Source organism: Dipteris shenzhenensis, chromosome 24, assembly GCF_047967505.1.
Source record: "Dipteris shenzhenensis isolate YYH24624 ecotype China chromosome 24, Dip_SZ_1.0, whole genome shotgun sequence".
Classification (NCBI taxonomy): Eukaryota; Viridiplantae; Streptophyta; class Polypodiopsida; order Gleicheniales; family Dipteridaceae; genus Dipteris; species Dipteris shenzhenensis.
Genome location: NC_141619.1, coordinates 21,474,743 through 21,499,094, shown reverse-complemented (window position 1 = coordinate 21,499,094; position 24,352 = coordinate 21,474,743). Strand labels below are relative to the sequence as shown.

Genomic DNA, 24,352 nt, shown 5'->3' with positions numbered 1-24,352 from the left:
GCAAAATGAGGGAGGAACAAATTCGTTCAGCTTGAAGTGCAAGAGCTCAAGTGTAAAGCTGACATTAAGAGAGTAGAAAATTGGCAGGATGGAGAAAAACGAAAGGAAGTGGTATAGAAAGACAGGATATTTGAAAGTAAGGTAGGTAGAATGGTGAAGCTGGAGGAGGAAGGAAATAGACCACTGGACAGTTTGGGTGGTTTTTTAACAAAAAACGTAGTTAAAGGCAAAAGATGATGAGCCCCGCAATTTCACAGGATGAGTATACCCAAAATTGGTTGGCATCAGGACATATTATATTAAGAAAAAGGAAGCACATGCTCAGTTTTGTTGCAGCAGCACAGAAGCAAAACTAAAGATCAGACTGACAAACAAATTGGAAGGCACGAAGATATGAAAATATCAATAGCAGTAGAACTCACTTGAACAGCTCAACAGAAAGCCATGGCACTTAATAACACAAGAGAGGCTCGGAAGGAGGGAAAATGTGCTTAGGAATGCCATGAAATATGCAGGGGCTTCATGCACTCATATGACACTCCCGATTAAGAGCTCTTGTGGTTGTTCCCAAAGATCAATTTGGTCTTCTGTGGATGTTAGACGTTTCTTTCTTTCTCACACTAGTCACAATCCTTATACAGTAAAGGTCGTTCAAATCTCTCTCTCTCTCTCTCTCCCCCACCCCCCCCCACCCCCCCGCCCCCAGCCACCCCCCAGCACAAACATCAAGGTTCCTCAACAGGACCATGTTAACAACACTTTCAAAATAATGTTACAAACTTGAAAACCCTACATGCCTTTTTTATCCTTAACCTGAACACACAATCAGGAAAGCAAGCCACACATTTGAGTGTGTGTCCTTCATGATGTGCCTTTATGACATTCTGCAGTACAACTAAAGACCATACAGTAGCTCTTCAGTTCCTCCAGGACACACTTCTCCTACTTGACATTCTGCAGTACACCTAAAGACCATACAGTAGCTCTTCAATTCCCCCAGGGCACACCTATTTGACAGAAATTTACAAGCATTAAGAAATTTAATGTGACCTTTTTTGCTGAATACAGCTGATTTTACAAGTTGATCACATCTCCATACTACCCTTGGCAAATTGAGGAGGAATACTGTCACCGTAAAATAACTCCCGCACCTTCCCCATTTTCACAAGGGACTCTATTCCAACTTCCAGATTCTACTGTGTTAGATGTGATGCAGCAATTTACAAAAAATGGCAGTGTGCGCGCTTAAAAAGAGACAAGCCTATAAATGAATATCCTTTATTATATGTATGTACATTTTTGGGGATACTCTCTTGGTACTGGAATGCCCAGTCCATGACTGTCCCTTCTGTGGTCAGACATTTTTTGGGGATACTCTCTTGGTACTGGAATGCCCAGTCCATAACTGTCCCTTCTGTGGTCTGAGTCGTGGCCCAAGCATTTTAATCATCTGAAACTACAGAGTATGCTACTTGGAGATCATTCGAGGTTCCTTGTATGTACATTCTGTGGGACAATATATGCTCCTGGTTAAGGGAATGCTCCATTCTATATCTTTCCCTTTGACGTTCAGAATAGTGGTCAAAATGGGAGAAAATAATCTCTCTCAGCATAGGTTCATGGCCATTCAGAAAATTTCCCATTCGCAAACTCTTTTTCCAAGTTTCACTGGAACTCAGAGGAGGAAATAAGTTTGCAATTGTTTCCCTTTCTAACATGCTCACTATCTGCCGCACAGCTACCTGCCACGCAAAATAGCACTCAGTAACCAAAGCTCAAGTATTTTAGCCATTACCTTTGATGTGCAGATTCTTTTCCTTTCTTAAGTGACCAGAACAAAATTCATGAAGAGAACATACTTGCAAGGGGCTGCATGATACCTTCCTAGATGTTCAAAAGCTAGACATCTAATTTACAAAAGAGACACTATTTTTCAAGGCTGTGAGAGGAAAAAAGCGCTTTGTTTTACTCGTGGATATGGTGTTACAACAACATGCTTGGAAGAGTTTTGTTGACAAAAGCACACTTTTTGTGTAGTTTCAAACCTTACTCATGCTCAGCTGAACAGACAAAAGGTTTAAACCTTAAATCTTTAAACAATGTTTGAAATTCAGTAGGTGCACTTGCTGGGAAGCATGAGTCATCATTTAGAATTTGGAGTATGAGACATTTGTGCAGGAAGAGAATCTGGTTAGTTTGAAACTACATACCAAAAGATGACAATCTGACAACTCAGAGATGCCATTCCCAAATGCAAGATGGAGGAGCATCAAAGATCAAAATAAAAATTACTCATTCCTAAGGAAAGTCTCAAAGCTCTGCTTAAATTATGTGCAAAAAATGATGAAATTGCAATATAAATTTAGTGATTGGGTGGACGAACTTCGCAGACTGCAATCTTTTAGGCAGCATCAAGTAAAGAGTCCAATACCCTTATAAACAATAGCAGAAAAACCTATATCAAAAGTTCAAAAAGTCCCTTTTTGGCGTGTGGATGATGGGCCTTCAAATTCTATTCTCATTCTTAAAGGCTCCCAATGTTAAGAAAGCAGAATTTCCTATCTGTTTTGGAGGGGAAATGCAACTTATTTTTGAAAAATATCATTAGCTGAAAAAATCAAAGATCATAATCCTCATAAAAATGAATCACGCACCTTGGAGAAAGGCTTTTCTTGTCTTTCCAGATTGATGTAATTGTTCGAAAATGCAGAAAACAAGCGTGGTACATTGGAAAGCTTTTGGTAAAGTGACACTGCCATAATGACATACTTTTCTGTTTTCTCAAGCAATGTACATAAATTCATGAGGTCGGTTTGCCAGTCCTCCATATTTTCTGCAAGCTCCGTTTCTTTGCCAAACACAGAAAAATAAAAGTCAAACTGAACTCACAAACAAATGAAATAAGCTTTGCACAAGAAGAAGCTATTTAAAGGAATGGGCAAGATTTTAATGCTCTTCCTAAGATCTTCTGATTAGGTACAACTACCTTGCCATTACGTTTCTGCATACCATCCGCTATGGTGTATCTTGTAGAAGGTACAACTACCTTGCCATTACGTTTTAGCATACCATCCGCTATGGTATATCTTGCAGAAGTTTAGACTTTCCTAGATGCCAGGTCATCTTTTTCCCAGGGTTGAATTACATAAGCCTTAGGCCAAAGGCTCTGGACAAACTTCTCCACTTTCTGAGTTTCCCTAATCCGGTCATCATAGCACTCTCCAATACCATGAAACTCATGTTATACATAATGCACGACAACGCATCAACAACTTTATTTTCGTTCCCTCTTCAGTACCGAATCTTCATATTAAACTCTTGCATGAGCTCTACCCACCTAGCTTCGTGGCCACTCAAATCAGGCTTTTACAAAAGTAAAACTCTGAATCATACAAATAATGTCTCCATGCTTTCAAAGCATGAATAACAACGTACAAGAGTCAGCCAATTACGCTTATAGGGAAAAATTTTCTTGCTTTCAAAGGCTACTGGCCTTGCCTCTTGGATAAGAATTGCTCCTACCGCAATGCCACTTGCATTGGTTTCTAGGAAAAGTGGGTTCTCAAGGTCAACAATTTTTAGCAAGGGACCAGAGAACACAGCCTTCTTTATGGCGTTAAAACTCTCTTGTTGATATGGCTTTGATAAAACTTGATAAATCCTCAGAATGATCGCAACGTGGTCAGACTCTGAGGGATGGGCCACATTAATATCGCAGCCAGTTTCTTCGGATCCATTTCCACCCCATCAGGAATCCCAGATACTCAAGTGACAAAACCACACTTGAGCCAAGCATTGCTGTAATTGCTACCTCAAGCGTTTACCAAATTTAGTGTTACTTGATCGAGACACCTTCATTATTGCAACTTTCTCTGTGGACTATATCGACAGGTCACTTGTGCAGTCCTTGGATTAAATGACCAAAACCACAAAATCAAGATTTCTTAACAAGCTCAACATACCAGCGTCAGATGTCACACAAGGCAGGTTGTTCAATCATTGCGTAGGTTCCGAGAGTGCAAGCCTTAGTAAACCATCACCCACTCAGCAACAGTACTTGAATTGGCTAGCATAGACACGTTTGATCATGGAACGACAAATTGCAAAGATACCTGCCACCTGGACTCCCTTAACCGTGCCATGAACATACATTGAGCTCTACACCAAAATACAGGGTTGCAAATTCTAACTTGACTTCATCATTGGAATCTCCCTTTCAAAATTCTACGTGAAAGCACAACTGAAATAGTTGCCCTGCGCCAACTATTGCAATCAACCAAATTCCACCTACGAACTTCCTTGCGATGAAACTTCCCAGCAATACATTACACCAAGCCGTTCTGATACCAAGTAACAAAGACCAAACCCAAGCCGGGTTACGTTCTTAGATTATGAATAACAACGTACAACTCTTTTTCATGAGTTGGCCAATTACACTGAGAGAGAAAAAGCTTCTTGCTTTCAAAGGCTACTGGGCTTCCCTCTTGGAGAAGAATTGCTCCTACCACAATGCCACTTGCATCGGTTTCTAGGAAAAACGGTTTTTGGGGATCAACAATGTTTAACACTGGATTAGAGACCACAACCTCCTTTATGGCGTTAAAACTCTCTTGTTGATTATGTCCCCACACAAAAGTTACTTTATCTGGATGGTGATTTGTGACACGATTGGAAGGATGCAGTATTTGTTTAGTCCAATGCCCTAATTCAAAGATAGTGAATCAGAATCGAAGTCCACAGCCTCCTTTATGGTGTTAAAACTCTCTGTTGATTCTGTCCCCACACAAAAGGTACATTATCTGGAAAGTGATTTGTGACACGATTGCAAGGATGCAGTATTTGTTTGGTCCAATGGCCTAATTCAACGACAGTGTGTCACAATCGAAACCTAGCTCTTGTACCAAGTGACAAAGACCAAAACAAATTCTGAAGACACAAGCAAGAGAATCATGGGTGATTTGCAGGATTTTCCTCCCAGCCATGCAAAGATCTCCTCCAAACCTCCTGCTCCAGCAGGAAATTCCAAATGTAGCGCCTCTGAGACTCCTCTGAGAAACCATATCATGAGCATGCAATTAGAAAATGACCAAACCCAACTCAAGTGCCCACTGCAAGGCCTCTGTGTGCCAACAGCCAAAGTGAGAGATCTTCCATGGCCTGGTAACTGTCCCAGGGCTCCTCAAGGAAACTTTGAGAGAGTCCTTGTCTGTGTCAATGCACTGCTGCGGCTGGCATGCCATCAATGCACTGCTGTGGATCCACAGGCTTCTACTCAGATTATGGTGGAAACTGATGCTCCACTTTATTTCTGCATTTCAATCTTAGTTTGTCTACCTACGAGGCACTTCCAACGCCAACATGGGCCAAGTATGGGGCTCACTTAGGGCCATTATTAGGCCAAGAGCTGCTCCGCCTGGCTCCTGTTACCTTTCTCTTTTCCAGAGACATCAATCCATGCTCATAGCCTGTGCATCTTCCCTTCGTTGTTTGCAGGTTCTATGCATTCCTCTACAGCAAGACCCTATCACTCCATGTGGCATAGTATGGCACTTGCTTATTTTCTAACGGTTGAGATTACTCAATTTGCGGTCTCCTACATCTGTTGCTTTAATTTTGGACCAGAAAGTTGTGCAAGTAAGGGCTATTGCTCCCTTTTTACAGGTTTTATTCCTAGTCCTTCTTAGTTTGCTGTGACTGAGTCCTGTGAATGTAGATGATGCAACCAAAAATATTTTTTAATCACTTATGGTTTTTGTCTTAATAATGAAGGATTCTGCAAGCTGTGAGGACAAACCATTCAGTACTTGTTGCTGGGACAACCTTTACTACCATTAATACGAAAAACAGAAAGAGGTGAAAGGCACGCATGACAAGTGCATGGATGGAGGCAGATGGAATGACAGCAGCAGATGAAAACAGATTGCATAGCAGGTTCCAACTGCTGAGAACGCATCCTTTCTTTTTCTGCTGCACAATCTGCAGAATCCCTACATTAAACTATTAAACTGACTTAATTCCTGAATGTCTCATGTTTTCTCAACGTATGAACAGCACACAATAGGATGGATTATTTAACATGTGCAACAATAGACATAATTGAACACCTTTGATCAATGTCTGCTAGGGACTGTATAGGCTACAATGCATGTTGTAGATAATATGACTCAGAGGGAGTGCCTAAGGAATCCTCCATAAATAACAAATGAGGCCCACAGGATGCTCTAATAAAACTGTTTTAAAAAACTAAATTCAACCTGAGAAAATGACACCACCTCTTTGTTACAGTCATACAGCTTTTCTAGATGTCTACCCAGGCTTAAACTCTCCAAGAGAGAGAGAGAGCACATGAGAAAGAAAGAAAGAAAGAAAGTCTATTAAGTTTTAACGTCCACAGAAGACCAAAAAAGGTCTATGGGACAATAGAAAAGCCATCTGATACAACAGCTTAGAGAGAGAGAGAGAGAGAGAGAGAGAGAGAGAGAGAGAGAAGGGGTGGGGGGTGGATGCAGGACTTACCAGATATATTTAAATTTCTCAAAGGTTTCAAGATTGAACTGATGGTTAGATATAGTTTACTGATCTCCATCTGTAATAATCTTAGCTCTCCCACTTCAGTTTTATACAAGATATCTGCAATGGACCCAAAAGCAGTGCAGATCATTTGGGAAAGTAATTGATGAGGCTTTAATGTCTCCAGATAATGAATCACCTGCATTCCCACAGAATGAACAGTAAGATCTCTTTAATACATTCCCACAATGTAAAATTTTAATGTTCAAGCACATGCCTAATGGAAAGCCACTTGGAAAACGATTCAAATAAGGGAAAGCCTCATGAAAAGCAAGTATCTATGGCTTGATTTGGGCACCTAGTGCCACATGATTGGCATCAGCATACTTGTACACGAATTCAAATACTACATGGCACACCATGCTCAGATCTTTTTTTGAGTACAAAAGCACCTAGCACTATAGATATCTGAGATCAATATTTCTTCTGATGGAGACAACCAAATGTGGAATTAACTATTGTTCCTCGTTCAGTCAACAATAGATCTAATTAACACCTGGTCATTTAAAGAATGCACAAATATGAAATGAGAATTTCAAAGCACAGCTACATTCTGCACCAACTTCGTTTTTGAAACATTGACAAAGATCCTTCTAATATTGGCTGCACAAAAATCAGGACATGGACCTTAGAACCCTAAGTTTAACAAGAACATTAATGATAAACCTATGGTTGCACAATTCTTGGCAATGGTAGTCAAAGAATAATATAAATGTGACACATTGAGCTTAAACTGAGAGAAACCCTTGATTAGGCAGTTCAAGAGTGCCATACAATGCCTCATCACCCCTGTAGGATGTCCAAGTCCTAAGAAAATTGTTGTGTCAATCTTGTGTTGCTCTGAAGTCTTTCTATGTCATGTAGGGGGTGGATCTTCTCTATTCATAAGCAATCGAGAGTCTCGACAATGGCTGTGTTGAGACAACCTTACACTTGAGGTTATGAGTGTTCTTCGGACGACTTGAAGGTCCCCTCCTCTTTGGTAAACAGTTTAGGTCATGGCGGTCATGATTGTGCTGATTTATTCATGGACTTTCAGCATGTACACAGTGAGGGTTTGAGCAGTACACAACATAGTCAGGTAAGAGGCACGCCCCTAATGGTTTCAGAGTTCAAGTGTGCCCTTCGTATTGTTACGATGAATTTTAATTTATGCAAAAGGGTGTTTTAATTGGTGAAGATGTAACCCCACTTCACCATGGAGTCCAGAGGAAGATACGGAGCTCCGTAAGCTTTAGCATGCAACAAGAAACTGAAGATTGGCGATGTCTAGTGGGAGATATGTTATTAAATGTGTTCTGTGGTCGTGTTCCCATGGAAAAAATGGGGTGGGTTGTAGAGTTGTTAGAGGGGTAAGGTTTGGTGTAAATGGAGGTTGAAGAGAGGCGAGGTGGATTTCAGAATGGGATGTACTGTACAGACAGTGTTTGATTTTTGCTTGGCCTCTCCATCCTTCACCCCTGCTTGCATTCTACGAATAAAGAGCGAAGTTCATTGCTAAATTAGAAAATTGTCGTCATTTCAGCTCGAGGTCACAAGAGGGAGAGAGGAAGCCTAAACCTTTAATGGTGAAGCTTGGTTCATGATGCGAGCTTATATAGCAGACGATAGCTATGCCTATGATTATTTGAAGAGAGATGGATACTGGAGTAGTGACAATGTGGGTAGAGAATCAACTTAGACTAGACAATGAATGCCGATGATCCCCAAATTATTACGTGATTGTGAAGACGCTTGTAGCCAAGGACTGCGTGTCAGGGAGCCAATGAGCCACACACACAAATGAGTATACTCATGAAGCTGGAATTGGATGACAATAAGCGAACAAGAAGGATGCGCACGGTGAATATGATCTAAGGCTAGAAGCTTGAGTGATGGTTGTTACATTGGCGGTGGTCTCTGGTTTGCATTAAAAAAATCATCGTTATGATGCACCGGGGCCCAGTAAGCAAGGGTCTGAGAGTGGCATACCGGCTAGAGGAAAAGGCGATGTGAGGTGATTGACGTTAGGTGATAAAATTGAATACTATTTTGATACAGGTTTAAAGCTAAGCAAATACACCGATTGATGCAGGCAGACACGTGGGAGCTTTGGTGAATTTCTCCACATGGATGTTTCATGGGAAAATGAGCTTGGGTGGGAGTCTAATGGGAAAGAATTTCCCATAGGAGAACCATGGAAGAATATCAAAATATGCCTTGTGGATAATACATGGATAAATTGTGGAAGAACTATGGGTTTTTCCATGGGAGATTGATGGGGAGTATTGGATAAGGGAATTTGATGGGAAATGATAGAAATGGATGATTGGTTGGAAATCGAAAAGAAGGCTCTTAAATACTGAGTTTTTTTTTGGGGTCCATTTTAGGAGTTTTATCGATAGCTTTTATCCATCCTTATAAAAAGGCCGTATTCCTTGCTGTGGGCATTGTTGGATGAGGCAGCCAAAGGCATTTAGTGATGCATCACTTAGTCCAAATACCATTACAAAGTCAACAGTTTGACTGTTTACATGTTTTGAGGAAGTTTGGGTGCGCACTTCAGGGATTCTCATGCATGCAATTTAATCAGTAAGTACACAGAGATTCACAAAACTGATGCAAACTGCCAGGTGAAATCTAAGGTGCATGACTTGGCCAGTAGACCATTACAAAGTGATTGTGAATGACTATTCACAAAGGTTTCTGAGGTTTTTGGAGTACATGAGGTTGTGGGGAGACCACAAAGTGGATATATTATGTGAGTAATCTAATTTGTTTGGAGGTGTGAAATAGTAGTGTGTGAAGATGGTGGAAGTAACCATCTTTCAGGGGATCGAGGGTCAAGATGTGGAGGTGTATTTAAGGTCATTTGTGTGCGCCAGCCACACGTCTGGATGGTTTAAGGCTTCATGGGTGCAATTCCCTTTAGACTTTTTGGAAGGGATGCCATTGGCCTGGAATAAGACATTGCGGAAGGCAAAAATACATGATCGGGGAGCTGTATCAGACGCTTTGGGACACGTGAATTCCAAATATATAGAAATTAAAAATGCACAATTATGGCATGCAAGCTATGGCCAAGTGAACTAGACAGGTTACAGTTGTTGCAGAGACATGGGATGGTACAAGATATGCCTTCTTTGGAGACTCCTCTTAACATGTCTGCGGGAAAAATGCACAGGAATGCCTTTCCTAGAGATCCTGTTAGTTTGGTCAGGTTAAATGAACCAGATTGGCCTGGATCTGTTGGTTTATTCTATTGATCACATCGGCCTGGTTAGGTGATTGCTTCCTATATAAGGTGGCCTTTGTTGGCTCAGTTCTGTCCCACAGAAGCCCTTTATACAAGGCATACAGAAGAAGAAAAGTGTCATCCCTTCAGGCCCACACACACCAGATTTTGTGCAGCTCTTCTCTAGCTGCATTTTACCCAGCACATTGCTGCTGAGCATTTCTTGCTCTATTTGTGAGCACTTTTCCCGTGCCTGTGGATGGTTAAAATCTGAGTGTTTCTTCTCTATCTTCTGCTTCATTTCTGTGTGGGTTCACCGTGTGTGTGAGCACCAACAGTGTGAGAAAGATCTGTGAGAGGTTTGAGTTTATTCCGCTGCCTAAGGTTACTTCTTCAGTAGGCCCTCAACTCCAACAACAATACCGTTGCATTTTTCCTGTGGAACATGTAATGTTTGTATAGAGTCCATCCTTGTTATAGGTCTTTTTTGACTTCGGAACCTGTGAAGAAATAGCTTATCTTTTAACGCACCAGGAACCTACACATGCCTGCAACACGATCAAGCTACAAACAGCAGTGAGAACACGATGTCATTTACTATAGAGAGTCTATAGAAAAGGTAGAGTTGCTGATTTACCTTCTCTCCCTCACGAGTATGGTCAAAGAGAGGTTTTTGTTCAGATGCAGCAACAGGTTTTACAGCTCTCCACATTCGATCCCACATATTTCCAGGATGGGACATACGCTCTGACAGTTTACCTCGTGGAGGCCATGATCTTTCTAAGCTCGTTTCAGGGTCATGGCCGCCTTCTGTAGGACTAAAAGTCTCCTGTGAGTCTTGAAAGTCATCGCTCTCAACCCAATCACGAGGCGAATGCCAACGAACAAAATCTTCTAACACTGCACCAGGGTTTGCAGCCTTGAAAGCAGCCATATCTACAGTCAATCGACCATGTTACCAAAGAGAGCACCAATAACAAGAGATGTATTAGAACTTACATCCAGATACTCTCTTGAGAAATTTGTTAAAGAGGAAACTGTCCTACCTGAGGAAAGGAGGTCAGTTTGCAGCCGAGCTTGAGTGAGCTTTCCCTGCCAAAACGATAAAATGTGCACAAGGAGACAATTTTTCTAAAATGACTGCACACCAGCCAAAATACTCACACAATGCTCATGTTTAATGCACAAAACGTCCAAAAAAGGGTCATCATATGAAGGTATGGGACTTTGGTTCCTTACAGAAGGTGAATCATTTAGGGCTACTATTGCCTGCTCTCTCTCTAGAAGCATGTCTTCTGTCATGATTGGTGGCTCCTGCTGTCAAGACAGTAAAGGCATTCATGAGGAGAAACGCAAGAGAGGTGATTTATAGCCACAGGTTGAAGTCCATATTATGCATTGTGAAAAAGGAAGATTTAAATTTGGGTTAAAAGCGAAAAGCAAACCTGTGTGATAGGCACATGCAATCTTTGCCGTGAATTTAAAAGCATCATGGGGACTGCTCCAATAGATCCTTGTCTTTGTTGGTCATGTTTCCAGATCGATTGTTGATGAGACACAGTGTAATCAACTTGAAGGTCAGACTCAAACAAGCAACACTGCTGTCTGTGCATTGTACATGGCCACGGATGCAACTCTTTGCAAATGCAAGCTCTATGAACTCAGAAAAGGAAAGATTTGCAAGCATGTTGAGAAACTAAGGAATGAATTTCTAATGTGGAAAATTAGTGCTTCTCGTGTGTGGTCACCTGCCAGTATCTAGCCTTGAGCTATCTTCAGTCATGATGGTGTACTCTGATCCAGCTTCCTCCACACGTTTCTCATAGATATGTTTATCAGCATTAACGTTTGCTCTGCTATGTGCACTTTGTTCTGCTGCTTTCCTTTTAATGCATGCTGCGAGCTGGCAGAAACTTATGTAAGACGTATGCATCAATGTTTGCACACTTAAAGCATTGTTGAATCAAGAGCATGTCTTAGTCTGGAAAATCAGGAGACCCCTAGAGATTAAGAAATGTAAACATATGGATATGGTTCACAACACAGAGTTTCAATATGTGTACGTTTTTATATTCATCCCCAAGTCCCTTTCTCCAAGTTGCTGGTTTAATCTTGAAAAGACAACCAGTTCTAGTACTGTTTATTCCATGCATGCCATAAATTAAAGTATCGAATTTTGTTCCAGTCTTTAATTCAGGAAGATTTTAACAGTCCCCCTAAGAAGCCAGCAAGCCAAAACATTGGCTTGAAAGATTTTTGTTTTGTATAAAATGAGATCTGCAGGGATTTTCTTACTTATTTTGTATGATCTCAAGGGTAACGGCAGATAGAGAAGATAGACAACGCCTCACAAACGTGTTTAAATCAGAAATAGAGCTATAGAGTGCGTATGCAATCACCCCCTTATATAGCTGATGGTCTCTAACTACAATGCATGGAAACCAAGCATGAGCATCCGTAAATTTACCAATTGCAATTTCTGATGAACTAAGCAGGCGTCCAAATCAGGAGGTTCATCTGTAGTGATTCTGGGTAAAGGCTGAAGCTCCTCCCAACACCAGCGCACCTCCCGTATAAACTCAATCCACAGAACAGAGATGGCTGAACGCACGAAGAAAGTAAGCCCCCTTAAAGATTGAACACATACTTCAAAACTAGCAACAATTATCTGATCAATGGAAATGGCATATAAGACAAAAGATAGCGTATCTACAATTGACCAAGCATTTGCATTCATGGATGAACATACCACGGATGTTACAACTACCAAACCACAATGCATGAAGGCAAAACTGAGCAAATAGTGACTCTGCTGGTGCTCCCTTGAAGGCACGAGCATCCTCATTGACGTGGTTGTTCTTTCTAAAATCAGAGACTGATGGTACTGCACAAAAATTATTTAGTCAAGAATGGACATGGCACATACTTCAAATGAAATAACATTTCTGCAAGTTACGCATTTTGTTTAGGCTTAACACTCAGATCTTCAACCCAGCTAGAAGTGATGTTAGATACAAGTCACTTTCTATTGAGCTTGACTAGCCTAACTTCCTGGACATTTGTTTTATAGTCCTATTGGGTTTATACGTCACTTGATTCTCACAACAAACGTAGAAATATGTGAAGTTTCCATTCAAACATTCATGATAGAGACATTCCACAACAAACTTATGCCAGAGCAGATTGCTTCAAACTTGACTACAGGAATATCCATAAATTAACACAAAACAGAGTCATAACAGGGTAGTTGATGATAATAACACTGTGCGTGGACATTAATCATGAACCTGTTGAGATTACTTTCATGCACAGTGACGAATACTGATTAAGGGCTTTACTGCACATCCTCCAAAATATTTTACATGAGGCTTTTGCATTCCCCTCCTCTTCTTTAAAGTGGACGTGACCACTTGGTCTGGACAGAGGGCTCATGTGGCAGCACTCTCGTCATCCTCAGCCATCTAGATTTCCTTATTCCCAAAGGATAAACAAAAGGTGCAAAAATCTATACTTTCTCTTCAGGTTGGGCAGTGACAGTTTCAAAATCGGGTCCAGGCAAGTACCTGAAAGGTGTACATGGTGCCCTTTAGAAAAGGCCACTCCACCCTCTCATAAGCCTTCTTGAAATCCAAGAGAAGGACTCAGATAGGCTGACACTCCTTCAGGCCCAATCCACTACCTCCCAAAAGGTGAACATGTTGTTCACAATACTGGCTTTTCTCCGTGTTATGTATGATGTTAGCAACATGGGGCCTCAACCGCAAGCTCAAGATCTTGGCTAAGATCTTGTAGGCGGCATCCAGCAAGGTGATGGGATGCCACTGCTGAATATCTAATCTATCCCCCTCTTGATCAAACAAATCCACCCTTAACTTAGTGACTTGCAAAGTGAGCCAAAGTCGAATATCTCCTGAAAATAGACGCAACGGTGAATGCACTCCTAGAAGCAGGTGCCAATCGATCATTGCTGGGGCACTTCTATGGAGGAAGGGCTTGCAAGAGCTCCTCATCCTTGAAAGGGCCCTCCACTAGCCTACTTATGCTCAAGGAGACCACTGATGGGATGTGAGTACAGAATGCCTTCTAGGTAGCAAGGGCCTAGGGGGGCTGAAACAGCTGTCGATAGAAGGCAATGATCAGCTCTAGAGTCTCCTTAGGGTCTGAGTGCATCTGCCCACTCTGATCACACAAATGTTGTAATTGTGTCCCTGCTCAAGCAAGGGCTGGTGGTCTAGGAAAGTTGTCTGGTCATCTTGTCACCTTGCTAGACCCAATGTGACATGGAGGAGTGATAGGAGAACTAGGCCCTACGGATCTCCATGGCCTGAAGGCATAGCTGAGCGCTTTCATATTGGTCTTCTAGCCCCTGTAAGATTGGGCCTTGCTCCCAACTAAAGAATACAGTGAAGAAGAGAGAATGACATGCCTCAAGAAGGAGATAGCATAAGTTAAATGGGATGCAACTTCATTAGTTGTATCTCTAAAAAGGGAAAAAGCTACAAGTTTATTTCAATGAGAGGGCCGGAAGAGTAAAGATTCTTTGTCATACCAACGAGCTGTAATTGAAGGAGTAGTGGAGACTACCAAGACATTTGGAGACTTTGCCTCCCTCCAAGGATCATGATTATTGATTGCGAAGCTGCTACTCGGCTCCACTTTGCTTATCCTCCTCAAACTCTATATTGTTGAAGTTTCCACCAACATCAAGAAGTCTACATCAGGGAGGCTCTACGTAAGTCACCTCCGCGAACAGGGACGTTGCTGCCAACAAGCAAGGCATAAGCATGCAAGGTCGCAATCTTGGAGTATCTCATCAATAGGCCCAATCCAGACCAACACCCTCGTATAAGCTCTCCCTGATCAAACACATTCTAGGCCAGAGATTGGGATACTGAAACACAAAGTCATTGCTGGGGACCATGCCTCATGTCCTCTCCCCCCCCGGGAGGAGGCAGCACCATCATTTGATGTCCACGTGACTAAGAACATGTGCTCTTGAATAAAAAAGATATCTATTGTCCATTCCACCACAGCCTCTGCCGTGCCCGATCACGAAGGCCTTGCATGTTCCAACTCACCACCGTAGGGGAAAAAGGGGGGGGGTAACCATAATCATGAAAGTGTGTAGCTAGGTTATGGTGAGGTGGGAAACCAGAGGGCTTGGCAGTGCTTGTTGCAGAATCAAAGGCTAAGACCTAGGGGATCCCTATGTCTAGGCATTAATTGAAGGATGCATTAGTAGGTCAACAAAGGGCTAAAGGCATAAGGTCCAATGAAGGACACATGGCACGCAAATAGGCTCCACGTAGCAAGCACCGGGTTCACGAGAGAAAGAAAGAAAAAGAAAGAAAGTCTTTTAACGTCCATTGGAGACCAAAAGGTCTATGGGACAGCAAGAAACCATCTAGTACAGGAGTACACATGGAAGCTCCCAAGGAGTGCAAAAAGCAACCCATATTATTTAGAGTACCTACATGATAGTCTGGAAGAGTAAACAGCCATACATCAGTTTAAGACTGAGAGTCTTTTAGTTTTGATTTAAACTCTCTGATTAGTGCTTCCCCTTCACAGTAAAGTGCCCATTTTCCATCCTTTCTGGCAGCCCTGACTTTAGCTAATTCATGGAAGTGTGTAGCTAGGTTATGGTGAGGTGGGAAACCAGAGGGCTTGGCAGTGCTTGTTGCAGAATCAAAGGCTAAGACCTAGGGGATCCCTATGTCTAGGCATTAATTGAAGGATGCATTAGTAGGCCAACAGAGGGCTAAAGGCATAAGGTCCAATGAAGGACACATGGCACGCAAATAGGCTCCACGTAGCATGCACTGGGTTCACGAGAGAAAGAAAGAAAAAGAAAAAAAGCAACCCATATTATTTAGAGTACCTACATGATAGTCTGGAAGAGTAAACAGCCATACATCATTTTAAGACTGAGAGTCTTTTAGTTTTGATTTAAACTCTCTGATTAGTGCTTCCCCTTCACAGTAAACTGCCCATTTTCCATCCTTTCTAGCAGCCCTGACTTTAGCTAATTCAGTTGCCTTAATCTTGAGTTGAGCTTGTGTAAGCTCCTCTGCTATCCATACTTTGGTGCCCTTCAACTTGTAAGATTGTCGAAGAAGCTTGATCTGCATATCTTTTGACTTTAGTGTGAGGATTGCATGACCTTTATAGTGCAAAATAGAAGCTGGCCTGGAGTCGTCATCATCTTGCTCATCATCATCCACCCAATCAATGTTGGGCAAGCTTGCTTTGATCTCTGTCAATATTTCACTAGATGTGTCCTCCGCTTTGTACCAATCTTCTGGGAGTCCCCCTATTCTAATCTTCAGCGCATTATCACATCTAGCTTCGTGTTCTTTAATCTCTGCTTGAATATCAGACTTACTTGCATTGTTGTCCACTTCCATAATCACTTCCTTCTTAGCAGTTTTTTGTACTTTAGTGTGAACAAGATCTTTGACTGTAGAGACTAGCCGCGGGGTAGGGGGGGAATCCTTACAAGATTTTACTGCATCATCAATTACTGGCTGCTTACTAGGCCCTTCCAGAATGTGAAGTCGGGCCTTTACTTCTGCCAGTTCCAATTGTAGCACTGCCTGCTGCCCGAGGATGGGTCATTTTGAGCCTTCTTGTTGGTAATTCCGTGCATATGGAGAGGGTGTCATGGCTGCAATTGTAGAGTACCGAGTCTTGATGGATGTTGAAGGAGTTGAGGGGTTGAGGGGGACTTGGAGGAGAGGGTAGGACAGTCCATAATTGGCTGTTTGTTGAACCCCCTAGCTTAACTGAACCCCCAGGTTGGGTTGGAGGTTTAGCCCAACTCGGGGTTAGGGTTAGTTTGGTTGCTTCTAACAGGTATATAAGGAGAGGTACGGTCGGCGAGGTACGGGTTGCTACCACTGACGGACTGTACGGGGGCCATTACTAATGGCTGTACGGACAGGGGGGTACGAACGGGAGGACTAGGACTAGGTACGGACGAGAGGTATGAAGAGCTGTTGACGGGGAGGTATGGACGTACGCCTCCAGGCTGTGGTACGCGGAGAGGTACGATGAAGGTATGGATAGACTGTACGGGAGCGGTTGTACGATACAGAGAGTTGTATGAGAGTGGTTGTACGGTACGAAGAGGCTAAGCGATTGTACGGTACGGAGAGGTTGAGCGGTTGTATGGTACGGTACGGTACAATATGAAGAGGCTGAGCGGTTGTACGGTACGCAACGGCTGCGAGAGAGAGAGAGAGAGAGAGAGAGAGGCTGAGAGGTGGAAAGGTTGAGCGGGTGAGGGGGGGGTGAGGCGGAGAGGCTGAGCGGAGGGGGGGGGCTAAGCGGAGGGGAGAGGCTGAGCGGCCGTACGATATGGAGAGGCTAAGAGAGAGAGAGTGTAGAAAAGAGAGAGACAAGATAACTTCGCTTATAGTGTGGAATACAGAGCCAACCACAGGAGTGTGTGTGAGGAAGAAATGGGACCTCTAGGGAATCGGAGGGAAGCGATGATGAGACCCATACAGAGAGTGGAGCACTAGGAGGTACGTATCGGTTGGGGCACTGGTTCAACGACCGCCGTCCGACCTGCTTGAGTTGCTCTTTTGGTTGATCATTGCCCATTGCTACAAGACCCATGTCTTGCCTGTCTCGGACCCCTATGGAAGCAAAGTTGAAGCCCCAAAAAGGACGAGACAGGCTTCCATTTGCAACAATGGAAACCCCTTTCTGACACCTCTAGAGAAATCGGCTAGTCATCTGGAACTTTGAGAGAGTTCTAAGGCCCTATCTACCGAAACTCTCACGGGTGAGGGCTGCCTTGAGTGGGCCCTTGGTCTTGAGTCCAAGAGAAACAAGAAGACTCCTACGGTTGACTCAAGGGGAGTCGTGAGGCTCCCAATCCAGCAAGAGGACCTACTAGACTTGGAACTTGCAGATGACACGAAACTTTTTGTGGAGGGCATGCTAGGGAGGGCTGTATTGTTTGGCATCTGGGGCTAAGATCAAATGGACCAAATCAATCGGGCCCCTCACGGGAGACTGAGGAGGTTTAGGAGATCCTTGGATTGGGGGGACACACTTGGATTCTATTGGATTTTGCGAGGGCTGGGCAGACACGAAGATACTGAAGCCAAAACTCTCCCTAGCAAGACGGGGCCTTATGAACAACTGGGTCCTCTTGGCCACGGCATGGTACATAGCCTCGTGCTCGTGTTTTCACAGCAGATGCAAGGGACAACTCATGTACGTATTGTGCAACTTGTGGGGACAATTGAAGTGTAGGAGGAACATTAGAACCAAGGTCGTTTAGAAGGCCATGACCTTGTTCTAAGCGGAGGTAGGACTTGGCCTCATTGACCTAGAGATGCAAAGTAGAGCCCTTCTCGGCAAGTTGGTAGTGCGAGCCTCACCCCAGGCTCGAAGCCCTGGAAGCTCCTACTCCAAAGAGGGCTTTTCAAGAACAACCCCTGCAGAGGAGGCCAATGGCAACACTTCCATTGGTGGATCTTGTCAAAGGCCCCCTTCGTAGGGAAGGCTCACCCATAATGAGGACTCTTCACAGAGTTTTAAGTCCTTAAGAATGTTCGATGTTTCTTTTAGACAAGAGGTAGTCACCTCAATTTGACTTGGAGGAGTTCTACAACACTTATCGATTGAGAAGTAGATACCTTGGAAATGACTTTAGTTAAAGTCTTTAATGAGCAATTAATAGACTCTAAGTGTATTTCTATGGTTTGCAGTCAATTTTCTAATTGTGTAAATTCTAGTACGAAATTCCCTAATAAGCATAATCGACATCATCCGAGTCCATAGTATCCTCATGAGTACCTCATGTGTTTGCCTTGCGTGTTTCCTCTTCAAGGATAGCTTTCCCTTTCCTTGCTATTTCCGCACTTTTTGTAATCATTTTATCTCTCTTTGTACTTTTCATTTTAAACATGACAATTTTTTAGAAAGTGTAAAGCAAAAACATTTATCAAGAGAATAATGTGATGCCCACTTGTGAGGAGTTTGAGGTCAGCCCCTCCTTTGATATCCAGAGGTTCGAGATCAAAAGGGTTTTATTATGGGGCAGCAAATTGTTTAGGTGCACTGGTATGGTAGGTTCATTCAGAGCATAGAGCCATCTCCCCACCAAAACAGAGGCAGGAGCGAGAGCCTTCTCTTGTCTGACGGGGACAGATATTTGGATGCTAGAGATTGGTTGTGCTATCCCTAGTCTTGGAAGGATGGTATACACACAGCCTCAGCTTCCCCACACTGGTATGGTCAGTTCTCTAGGACAGGGGTGCCCCTCGGGATTTAGTTGCTACATCGAGCCCTCGAATTCTTCTACTCTAATCATTATAGAGTGGGGCTCGGAGGCCTTCTATAGCTAGTGATGGATGGAGACCTATAGCCTTCTATAGCCAGTTATAGATGGAGACCTAGATATGGGCAGGGCCCCGGATTTGCTCGAGTAGAAGAGGATCAAGGAAGTAGGCTGCTTGGGCAAGGACTCGACCATTAACCCAGTACTAGTCACAGTGGGTCAAGATGGGTGGTTGTGGCATCTCTAGTTATGGGAGGGCTGGCCTCTTCGTGAGATGTAGTGGGATCTAGGAGAGTGGTTTTGTCATTCACGAGTGGCACTCTGAGAGGGTTGTTGAGGTACCCTTCTCCTTGTACATGACATGCATTGGTTGTCATTCTAGTTGGAGGCAGCATCCTAGACTCCCTCGAGAGAGCGGCACTCAATTGAGCCCCATGAGGTATCTCCAGAGTTTGGTCGCGCTTGTGGACCAAGCGTAGGCCATGGAAGATTACGTATTTCTTCTTGATGGTTGCCCAAAGAGGTCCTTGGCTGGAGCAGATGTGCGTTGATGGGAGATGCCACCATTGCATGGATAGTGATATGGAGACAATCCCGCATTGTCTTTGGAGCTGCCCTACAACATAGAGGATTTGGTAGGGGGCCCTCCGGATCATAGCCAGGACACACAGCATGCAATGCTACTTCACTTGGGCTATGGTTGCATGGATGATGGAGAGGGATCAAGCTTCTCCATCAACTTGGCCACACCAGCTTACAGGATCCAAGGCCAGAGGTTCTTACCCTCTTCCAAACAGAGGCACAAGATGTGACTCCTCCTTTTGACTATGTCCTGTATCATCACCACATGACAGTTTATGGTAGACGGTGTGCAGCATCACTGCTTGGAAAATCTGGGTCGCCCGCTACAGTTTGGTGATGGGAGGCCAGCAAGTCCCCGGCAGCCACCCTGATTTGCCATCTAGCAAGACATTATCTACACCCTACACCCCATGTGGGAGCGTTGGACGTCATCATCTTGGACTACTACTGAGAGACGGGCGTTTTTGCAAGGCTTGGCCTGGAGGTGTCTTCTATGTATTACCTAGCAAGGCATTCGCTGGATGTATAATCCTCCACCCTGGCTGCTGGCCCTTATTCAAAGATTCCCTAGGCAATGAGATGGGTTCTCTAAAAACACGCCGGTTGGCAGCCAGTCTTTCTCCTTGTGTTTTCTTCCAAGATCAGCACCTCACAAATGACTGATTTCTATGGTTTGTTTTTTTCAAGCATTAATAGAAAGTTCTTTTCTTCGGGAAAAAGTGTAGCAACTATGAGCACAGCATCCATGAAGCTCTAGCATAACTTTTTCCATAAAAGCACAGTTGCTTCCATTTTTCTTTCATGGAAAGATCTTCTGACTTAAGTTGTGGAACTCTATAGTTCCATGATGACTATGGTTATTGCAATATTATCTTGCACTTTCTTCCTCCCTTTGCTTTGTATTGATATGAGGTGGATTGATCCCTTTTTTATGTTGGTGGCTTTGAAATAAGAAGGTGAATGCACTGAAATCACTACTGTGGGATGATCAAAATATGAAGTAATAAGATCTTCAAAGATTATCCACCTTCTCTTGACTGTATCATATGAGTTGTATGCTTTGGAGACTTCTGAATACCCTGTGGAAACAAATTTGATAGATTTGGCATCAAGTTTGTACCTGCGTTCATTTGGAGCATGAGCATAGGCCACTGACCCAAATACTCTCAAATGATTAGCAGAAGGCCTAAGTCCTAGCTCACTAGAGAGAAGGTTGAAGAAAAATCATGAACTTGGAACATGGTTGCTAGTCACTACTTTTCCAATAGCACAACTGCATCCGGCAAGAGATCCTAGAATCATGCCCTGGATGATTTCTAGCGTCTACTTTTCCAATATCAAATCTGCATCCGCAAGAGATCTAGTATGATGCCCTAGATGGGTTTAGCATGTTGTGCCATGCTTAAGCTTTTGCTTGTGATTTAGTGTCGATTTGGAAGGCACTAGGCACTTCTTACAGGGCTACAGAACTACACAGTGAACATCCTAGCCAACCAAAAACTTACTCTTTTTGTCATCTTATAAATGATACATCTGCAATTTATGATATTTCGGCCTGTTCTTCATCACCAAAGTGATTCATGTCAAGTCAAGTCCCTTATATGATTCCAAATTCCAAACCATTAAAAAAAAAGGATATAAGCAGTCCTCAAGTAGCAACAAACCATCCTGGAAAAGATCCTTAAGAATGCGATCCAAAACTGTGACCGGAGGAATGGTTGTAGATGAAGTAACTTTCTGCATGATTAAGCTATCACCTGGAAAATTTCATAGCCAAGTCAGCAGAAATGCCTTTGGAAAGATGTTTGAAGAGAGAATTTATAACGAAAGAGAACAGCATACAAGGTCAATCCGCATAAAAATATTTATTTTGCAGAACTGAGCCTACCAGTTAAAAAGTCTTCCATGAATTTTGCCTCCTTTGAGAAAGAAAATGCCGTCACTAAAGCACACATACGGGAAGCAAAGCTCACTTGCTCTTCTAGAGCAGTGTCCTCCCTACAAAAACAATAATGGACAAAGACAGACCTTATAATACATGTATAGCTTCCCAAAAAAAACTCACCTTGCATAGGTATGCATTCAATAAAAGCCATGCATAAGAGGTGGTCCATCATCAAAGTTTTATATTCATGATCATGAAACTTCAAGAACCGGGGTAGAGCTGAAGTAAAAAAGAATAGGAACAAATGACGAAGAGCTATCTCATCTAGGATTTGCATACCTCAGTAATCAATATAGAGTTGAAGATCCATAAGGGTGAACTGTAGCGCCCTTCTCAATAATGTTTACCAAGCATGGTGTAGGTTTATAACTTCTCAAGACGGGTGATGGTACTTTTTTACTTTTCAAAACTTATGTTTGACTGTCTAAACCTCAAGCCAAGGTCAATGTCATGCTACAGACTCTAGCATCCAGGCAATTCGTGTAAGGGGAAAATCCCGGACCATTCAATGGATGGGAATGATCTCTCTCTTCTCCCTCATGTCGTCATGTCCTCTTTTGCCTCTGTCTCCATTTCAGCAAAAGAGAGGAATATATAAACTTAAAAAACAACACAGAAAAGGGGGTAATCCCATATAGTGATACATCAAAAGTCAACCTGAGAATGAGAAATTGAAATAGCCATATACAATATGTGTGAGGGTCCACGATGATCAATCAACATCCATGAAGAACCCAGGAGGAAGGAAGCTGATAACGGATTTTCATACTATGCTAGTGCGCATTGTAATGACCAGCCTGCCACAGAGGTGATGGTAGAACAAGTAGGGATATTGTGTAAAGGATGTCACTGAAAAAGATGACAGGTCAGCTGGGAGACTCACTGAAGAAAAAGTATAAACTGCTTTGCATCCTAAACTAAAGATAGTCCACCAGTGGAGGCCCATAGAGCCCATCATAATCTGTATCAATGAAGCAATACATTTAAAAATGCACATCATGCCAAATAGTCCTTGATTGTGGGCAAGCCCAACGACAATGCTTTGCAGCTCAACCACAACAAGCAACATTAAATAATGGGGGTCTATTTGCATCCTCTGTAATCAAGTACTGACAGCAATGCCTGATGTTAGGTAAGCCAGAGGATCATGGTGACTTCCTCTCTCTAACTCTTTTCATCAACAACGATAAGCAAAGCTGACATAAGGGGATCTGCCCATGTTCTGTAACCAAGTACTGAGAGCAATGCTTTAATCCTACGAAAGCCAGGGAGAAATTGATATTATTCTCTCAACTATCTCCCAACGATAATACCATTGATTGCTTAACTGGAAAAACTAAGTTGATCAAATTTCAATAATCATCATATCTGCATAATCGAATGTCCTATATCTCATACTGGTTGATTGCTGGAAGAAATATACAAACCTCCTAGGTGACACCACTGATGGCTTTGTGTGACCACCATAGAGCTGAAAATTTGAAGACCCTCAAAAACCCCAACTTTGTAAACTAGAAAAACTCCCAAAGCTGTCTCCATCATGGATCCATACAAAGACACCACATTACTTTGATTCTCTACCACTGAAGTGAACTAGATCCATGGAGTCATAGAAATGATGCAGTCACTGATAGATACCAGAAGTGAAGTTCCGAAATCACCTCTACTAGGAATCCAATGAGGATATGAAAGACTTTAGGGAGAAAGATTAGTAAATAAACCAAAGAATATCTTGTAAAGGGAGGAAATGGCCAGCTCAGAGTATATAGATGCTGATCTACTTGGGTAGTATGTCCGAAATGGGAACCAATCACTTGAGTGGCCACAATTCACCGATTGTGCTCATCTAGATCTCAACCCCAAGCAAACCAAATGCTAGTCACTCAAAATCCGAATAGTCCCGAACAGAGGTAGCTTTGCATCTCATCTGTATCATCACGTTCCAGGCTCTCCTCATTCCCTCCTGATAAAGAGAGTGTGACCAAATGGAAAATGATGGCCCTTACAATGCTATACGTAAGCCACCTCACTAATCTTGCCTAGTGATACCCTCTATTTTCAAAGAGTGTGTAAGAGTTGTGATAAGGAGGAAACCCAGTGACAACCTACAGCCCCCAATGTCCTACAAGAGCAAGCACGAAAAATTTGATGCCATGATAGAGAGACTCCTACGAACCCACAACCCTGAGCTTGCCCAATCATGCCAAGTTGCATTCTAAGATACAAAACTCAGACAAGACAAGGTATCCACACCATCCTAGTCTTGATGTCTTGATATCTATTGTTGCTACTCAAGAAATGGTTCTACAGTACATATATTATAGCAGTAGAATCAAAAACAGATAAAAAGTAAGAAATATGGCTTTTGAAATGTAAGTAACTGCCAAACAGGCCTACAACCATGAATGTGACTAAAACTGAACCCTCTCATGCAAGTGATTTTGGATGTATGCACTCACAATGATCAATGGTATTGGGAAATATCGGTCCTTGTAACAATGAGCTACCCTTGTGCCCTTGAACATTGGACCTGGTTGGCACAGACAGAGCTCCCTGTGAAGCTCAGCTTCTATAGGGACCACTGTTTATGCATCTCCGAGGAGGGTGTCATTATCCCGCCAAGGTACACTCAGATCCACTTACCACACTCGCTTAGGATTGCCATTGGGTAGTTCCGTGTTTCATCGCACCGACTCTGTATCGAGAGTGGACGAGCAGAGGGGATGCCCAAAGAGAGTCGTAT

The 24,352-nt window shown here is 42.9% G+C and overlaps 1 protein-coding gene across 4 annotated transcripts in view; it reads right to left on the bottom strand.

Moving 5' to 3' along the window:
* Positions 1-845: 845 nt before the first annotated feature.
* LOC147886356 (Rab3 GTPase-activating protein catalytic protein) overlaps positions 846-24,352 on the bottom strand; it is a 129,108-nt gene continuing 105,601 nt past the window's right edge. For 2 of the 4 annotated variants that reach the window (XM_087395211.1, XM_087395214.1), the window contains 12 exons: positions 21,553-21,662; positions 21,329-21,421; positions 12,534-12,668; positions 12,252-12,385; positions 11,533-11,687; positions 11,230-11,302; positions 11,024-11,101; positions 10,831-10,876; positions 10,422-10,720; positions 6,517-6,709; positions 2,655-2,848; positions 846-1,742 (listed from right to left, as the gene is read on the bottom strand). In XM_087395211.1, the coding sequence (XP_087251337.1) occupies positions 1,443-1,742; positions 2,655-2,848; positions 6,517-6,709; positions 10,422-10,720; positions 10,831-10,876; positions 11,024-11,101; positions 11,230-11,302; positions 11,533-11,687; positions 12,252-12,385; positions 12,534-12,668; positions 21,329-21,421; positions 21,553-21,662 (1,810 nt within the window). In that variant the 3' untranslated portion in view covers positions 846-1,442. The remainder of the gene's footprint in view (positions 1,743-2,654; positions 2,849-6,516; positions 6,710-10,421; positions 10,721-10,830; positions 10,877-11,023; positions 11,102-11,229; positions 11,303-11,532; positions 11,688-12,251; positions 12,386-12,533; positions 12,669-21,328; positions 21,422-21,552; positions 21,663-24,352) is intronic. The other 2 variants (XM_087395212.1, XM_087395213.1) reach the window with 2 other exon arrangements.